A 6,000-nucleotide genomic window follows, 5' to 3' on the forward strand; every position below is an offset into this window, starting at 1 on the left:
GTCCTTTCTTGTTTGCCATAGTGATGGATAGCTTGACAGATGAAGTGAGGCAAGAGTCAGCATGGAACATGATGTTTGCGGATGATATTGTGATATGTGGTGAGAGTAGAAAGGAGGTTGAGTTGGGTTTGGAGAGATGGAGGTATGCATTGGAACGAAGAGGAATGAAGGTGAGCAGGAGCAAAACAGAATACATGTGCATCAGTGAGAATGGGGATGAGAGTGTAGTGAAGATGCAAGTAGACGATAAAGAAAGCTGGTGAATTCAAGTACCTGGGGTCAACTGTGCAGAAAAATGGGGGCTGCGATAGTGAGGTGAGAAAGAGAGTGCAGGCAGGGTGGAGCAGTTGGAGAAGGATTTCAGGAGTCATTTGTGATAGGTAAGTCCCAGCAAAAGTGAAAGGTAAGCTGTATAAGACAGTAGTGAGACCAGCTGTGATGTATGGATTGGAGACTGTAGCCTTAACGAAGAGACAGGAGGCAAAGTTGAGGATGTTAAGGTTTGCGATGGGAGTGACAAGATTGGACAGTCTAAGGAACGAGCACATCAGAGGGACAGCACATGTGGAGAGCTTGGGAATTAAGCTGAGAGATGAGACTGAGATGGTATGGGCACATCCTGAGAAGAGATGCAGAGCATGTTGGAAGGAGAATGTTGAGGATGGAGCTGCCAGGCACACGAAAATGAGGAGATACATGGATGTGGTGAGAGAGGACATGAAAGTGGCAGGTGTGGTAGAGAAGGATGCTGAAGACAGGGAGCAATGGAGACGAAAGATCCGCTGTGGCGACCCCTAATCGGGAGCAGATGACTCTACCGTAAAGCATATAATGTTCGCGCAGTTTGGTATTCCAGTCTCTCATTTCAGTAAATCGCTCAACTGAGATTTATACTACGTTAACATGCATGTCACCTAATAAATAAATAAATAAATTTGATACTTATCCTAAATAATAAGGGACTTATTTAAAGCCTGTGTCCGTTTTCCTTTTATTTTAACGCAGTGGCAAACTGAAAGGTTTATTCAGAATTCTTTCCTCAATATGTTTTGAAATATTTCTGTCTATTAAACCCGTGAGTTTCGAGCTGTCCTGGTTTATAACGCGTTATAGTGCGAGTTATTTCACTTCCGATACAGAGACACTTTCCTGCGCGCCAACTAAAAACAAAGATTTTAGAGAAGAAAACGAGCTAATAAAGCTAACCTCCTTTTATGCTAATTTATAACATAAAGCTAAGACTAGGAGTTTAGGGAAGAATTAGCGCACTTACCTGTTGGACTTGAAATGTCTGACAAGAAAAACACCTCAGTACATGAAACTCTTGTACCATCCTGTTATTCTTGGCTGCTAATCAGACGAAAAGCTTGAAGTTTTTTTTTTTGCAGTGTTTATTCATCACCTCTTCCGACATTTGGAAATGGCGCGGGACGGAATGCGTCATTACGTCACCGGTATAGCGCACTGACGTTTATTGAGCGCGACGTGCTTCAGTATTTCTCCTCGTTTGGCTAAAAAAAAAAGGTTAAAAATCATGTTATTGTAATTTTCATATTTTCTGTAATTTTAGTGAAGTGTATTTTATGGAAGCCAGTTGTAGCCGCCATAATAATGACAAAGTTTATCTTTTTTTTTCCCTTTCTATATTTTACTGCTGTTTTACTGCTGTAACAATGTAAATTTCCCCTTGTGGGAGAATAAAAGGTTATCTTATCTTAAATATAACTTAAGTTCTTATAGGGTGACCAGATGTTCCCGTTTTCCAGGGACAGTCCTTGTTTTTGGTGGCCTGTCCCCGGCTGGAGTTGTCCCAAGAAATGTCCCTGTTTTTAACCATGACCGACAGACCCCAAAAAAACCTCAGACCTAAACATCTACCAGATTTCAGCAGACGCCTCGCGTATTGTTTTGTGGATCACTTTTAGATGGGGGTGGCACGGTGGTGTAGTGGTTACCGCTGTCGCCTCACAGCAAGAAGGTCCGGGTTCGAGCCCCGTGGCCGGTGAGGGCCTTTCTGTGCGGAGTTTGCATGTTCTCCCTGTGTCCGCGTGGGTTTCCTCCAGGTGCTCCGGTTTCCCCCACAGTCCAAAGACATGCAGGTTAGGTTAACTGGTGACTCTAAATTGACCGTAGGTGTGAATGTGAGTGTGAATGGTTGTCTGCGTCTATGTGTCAGCCCTGTGACGACCTGGTGACTTGTCCAGGGTGTACCCCGCCTTTCGCCCGTAGTCAGCTGGGATAGGCTCCAGCTTGCCTGCGACCCTGTAGAACAGGATAAAGCGGCTAGAGATAATGAGATGAGATGAGACTTTCAGATGGACTCAGTACAATAGCAGAGATGTTCTGGAACAGTGTTTCTCAATTACTGGGCTATGGCCTGTTAGTGGGCCGTGATTTTTTTTTTCCCCCCAAGTTTGAAGCCAAATATTAAATCGTTCATGATGTAGTGTCCCAAATCCGGTGGTTGGTTTGCTGAACACTTTTCAGGTGGAATAAATACATTTGTGGGTAAATTAAGAACAACAAGCCTTTATTTTTGTAACATTCCTCCTCTACATTTAACCCATGCGTGCACAGAGAGAGAGAGAGAGCATGCACAAAGTGCGTGGGCAGAATAAATAAATAAGTTTGTGGGTAAATTATATGGATCTGTGATGCCTGCTGGAAGAGAAGAGCAGGGAAGATTGAGAATCGAGCGGCTGTGGCTTGTTTACCCCCAATACTATAACTTGTAGTGTCCAAGCAAACATCGCAAATACATGTACAAAGCCCAGAAATTCGTCCTTACCCAAGCATAAATTATACAGGATTTATCTTGTAGTGTCTTGATCCCCAGCTCTTTAACCCAGCCACATATAAAAAGTTGTTCACCTCCGTGCTCTTCCAGGTTTTCATCTGTTTGTCTGTGCAGAATGATGTCTGCAGCACCAGGTAGTCCGAGGAACTCAGCGGATGGATAATTTTCCAACTCATAGGAAAAATCCTTCTTTGTTAGCATGTAAGGATCTACCCCATTGAGTGGTTTCTATATCCACTTCTTTTGAGTGTACTTCTTGGTTTTAATAACTTGCTTGTTTGCTGGATACAAACATGGCAGTAAGTTCTTGTGTTAATGGACCAGACTCCACTTTTGGATAATCCCTTTTGACTGAGAATGCCCTACATGCATGGTTTGGCTTCTAGCATATCCATACAGTTTTAATACAATTCCTACAATTAAAAAGTTTGTTTTTATTGCATTTATTTAATTCCTGGGCTCCCATCTGTAACAGGGAGTGATGCTGCATTCCATTAATACATCTTGCAACAGATTATTAGATTCTAATAGACTAGATGAGCCAGAATAATTGATTATTTTAATGGGTTACTTGTTATATGTATGAATAGGTGGGCCTTAAAGTAGAAAAGGTTGAGAACACCTGCTATAGGGTATTGTCACAAGCGCCGATGTTCGCTGACTCTCTGGACAGTGGGCGCTGCAAACTGATTCACATGCGCGCGTCGCTAATGACTCACAAATGCATCTTTTGTTTGTGTTTTGTTATTCTGATCTTGCCTCACATTTTGTTTTTGTAAATATCACGCCTGCTAATAAACACCCTTCCTGTACTTACATCTGTCTACTGCTGCATATCTGACAAGATACTTCACAATGTCTCTGTGAAAACAGCGTCCTTATTTGAGTGTGCTGATTGAGCTATGCTGTAAGAAATGAGAGCAATGCCTTTCTGAGTGGTATGCCTTGCCCTCCAAACAACTCCAATTAACCCATCTTAGGATGAGTGCTGCGGGTCTGCATGGATCAGCTGGCTGGGGTCTTCACCAAGATCTTTAATCTGTCCCTGTCTCAGGCTGCCATCCCATTCTGCTTGAAGTCCTCCACAATCGTCCCCCTCCAAAAGAAGAACACCATTAGCAGCTTTAACAAGGCCTATCATGAAGTGCTTCAAGAAACTGGTCCGGACCCACATCATTTTACACCTTTCACCCAGGTTTGACCCTCACCAGTTTGCCTACAGAGCCAACAGATCCACAGAGGATGCAGTTGCCACAGCTCTCCACCTTGCTTTGTCCCACTTGGAGCAGCAGAACTATGCGCAGCTGCTCCTTGTGGACTTCAGCTCCACCTTTAACACCATCCTCCTGAACAGACTTGTGACCAAACTTACAAACCTGGGAATATTTCACACCATCTGTCACTGGATTAAGGACTTTCTCACTGATCACTCCCAGAGAGTGAGAGTTGGCCCCGACATCTCCTCAGCATTAGCACTGGCTCCCCTCAGGGCTGTGTGCTGAGCCCCATGACTGCATCCCTGCCCACTCCAGCAGCAGCATCATCAAGTTTGCTGATGATACCACTGTAGTGGGGCTCATCTCCAGGGGAGATGAGTCCGCATACCAGGATAAGGTGGAGCGGTTGTCAGAGTGGTGTACAGATAACAACCTGGTTTTAAACACCACCAAGACTAAGGAGCTGATCATAGACTTTAGAAGGAAGAAAACAGACATTCTGCCCCTGTTCATTAGTGGGAACTGTGTGGAGATGGTCTCAGAATTCCAGTCTCTGGGGATCCACATTCAGAACGACCTGACCTGGAGTGTCAACACCACAACTGTCATCAAGAAGACACAGCAGAGACTGTACTTCCTAAGAGTGCTCAGGAACTGCCATCGCTCACAAAAACTGATAGTGTCCTTCTACCGTTGCTCCATTGAGAGCATATTGACTTACTGTTTCTGTGTGTGGTTCTCCAGCTGCACAGTAGGAGACAGGAAATCACTCCAGTGGGTCGTCATTACGGCCCAGAAGCTCATTGGCTGCCCTCTCCCCTCCCTGGAGAATCAGTACAGTTCTCACAGTGCATAAAAAGCACAAAACATTCTCAGGGACCCATCTCACCCCAGACACTCTGTGTTTGAACTGCTGCCCTCGGGCAGACGTTACAGGACACTAACAGCTAGAACAAGCGGGCTTAGGAACAGTTTCTATGCCAGCACCATAAAGGCATTAAATAAAGCAAACTTGTACATTCACTAACAAATATGATACAGTACAGGATCGTGCAATGCACTCCACACTACAGGATGTGAATGTTTGTGAGTGGTGATTGTTGTTTTATATACTGTAGCTTTCTAAATTATTTATTTATATATTTATTTGTTTTTTTCTTATTTTCATAGGGTTTTTCTAGATGCACTTTTTTTTTTTGCACCAATTCACTGTAAAAAAAAAAAGTTACGCCAACTTAAAAATTCAAGGCAACTTACTACACAGGATTTTTGAGTTTATACGACAACTAAGATTTTTAAGTTTTGAAGAAAGTTGTGCCAACTTATACTTTTGGTCTCAGATAACTTAGCCTTCATATTCAGACAAACTTAATTTTTTCAGTTTTACATGATAAGAAGGCGGCACGGTGGTGTAGTGGTTAGCGCTGTCGCCTCACAGCAAGAAGGTCCTGGGTTCGAGCCCTGGGGCCGGCGAGGGCCTTTCTGTGCGGAGTTTGCATGTTCTCCCTGTGTCCGCGTGGGTTTCCTCCGGGTGCTCCGGTTTCCCCCACAGTCCAAAGACATGCAGGTTAGGTTAACTGGTGACTCTAAATTGACCGTAGGTGTGAATGTGAGTGTGAATGGTTGTCTGTGTCTATGTGTCAGCCCTGTGATGACCTGGCGACTTGTCCAGGGTGTACCCCGCCTTTCGCCCGTAGTCAGCTGGGATAGGCTCCAGCTTGCCTGCGACCCTGTAGAAGGATAAAGTGGCTAGAGATAATGAGATGAGATGAGACATGATAAGAATTCAACTTTAAGGCCACTAATCTTTCATCCAAGTAAAAACTTCAAAATTTGAGTTCAATTTTATTTTTATCCCACAATAAAACAAACAATCCAGTTCAAATAGCATGTTTATTTTAACATGATGGTAGCAAATGACATGCAGTTTGCAATTTGTCAACCTTTTGAATATGTATGTGTTTTAATAGATTCACTCTTTATGTT

General features: G+C 43.6%; 1 protein-coding gene across 2 annotated transcripts in view; it reads right to left on the minus strand.

The window, feature by feature from the left end:
- Positions 1 to 1,440, minus strand: part of mrnip (MRN complex interacting protein) — a 30,949-nt gene extending 29,509 nt beyond the window's left edge. For both annotated transcript variants that reach the window (XM_060927428.1, XM_060927427.1), the window contains exon 1: positions 1,274 to 1,440. In XM_060927428.1, the coding sequence (XP_060783411.1) occupies positions 1,274 to 1,333 (60 nt within the window). In that variant the 5' untranslated portion in view covers positions 1,334 to 1,440. The remainder of the gene's footprint in view (positions 1 to 1,273) is intronic.
- Between the last annotated feature and the right edge of the window lie 4,560 nt (positions 1,441 to 6,000).

The sequence above is a fragment of the Neoarius graeffei genome, chromosome 8, assembly GCF_027579695.1.
Source record: "Neoarius graeffei isolate fNeoGra1 chromosome 8, fNeoGra1.pri, whole genome shotgun sequence".
Taxonomy (NCBI): Eukaryota; Metazoa; Chordata; class Actinopteri; order Siluriformes; family Ariidae; genus Neoarius; species Neoarius graeffei.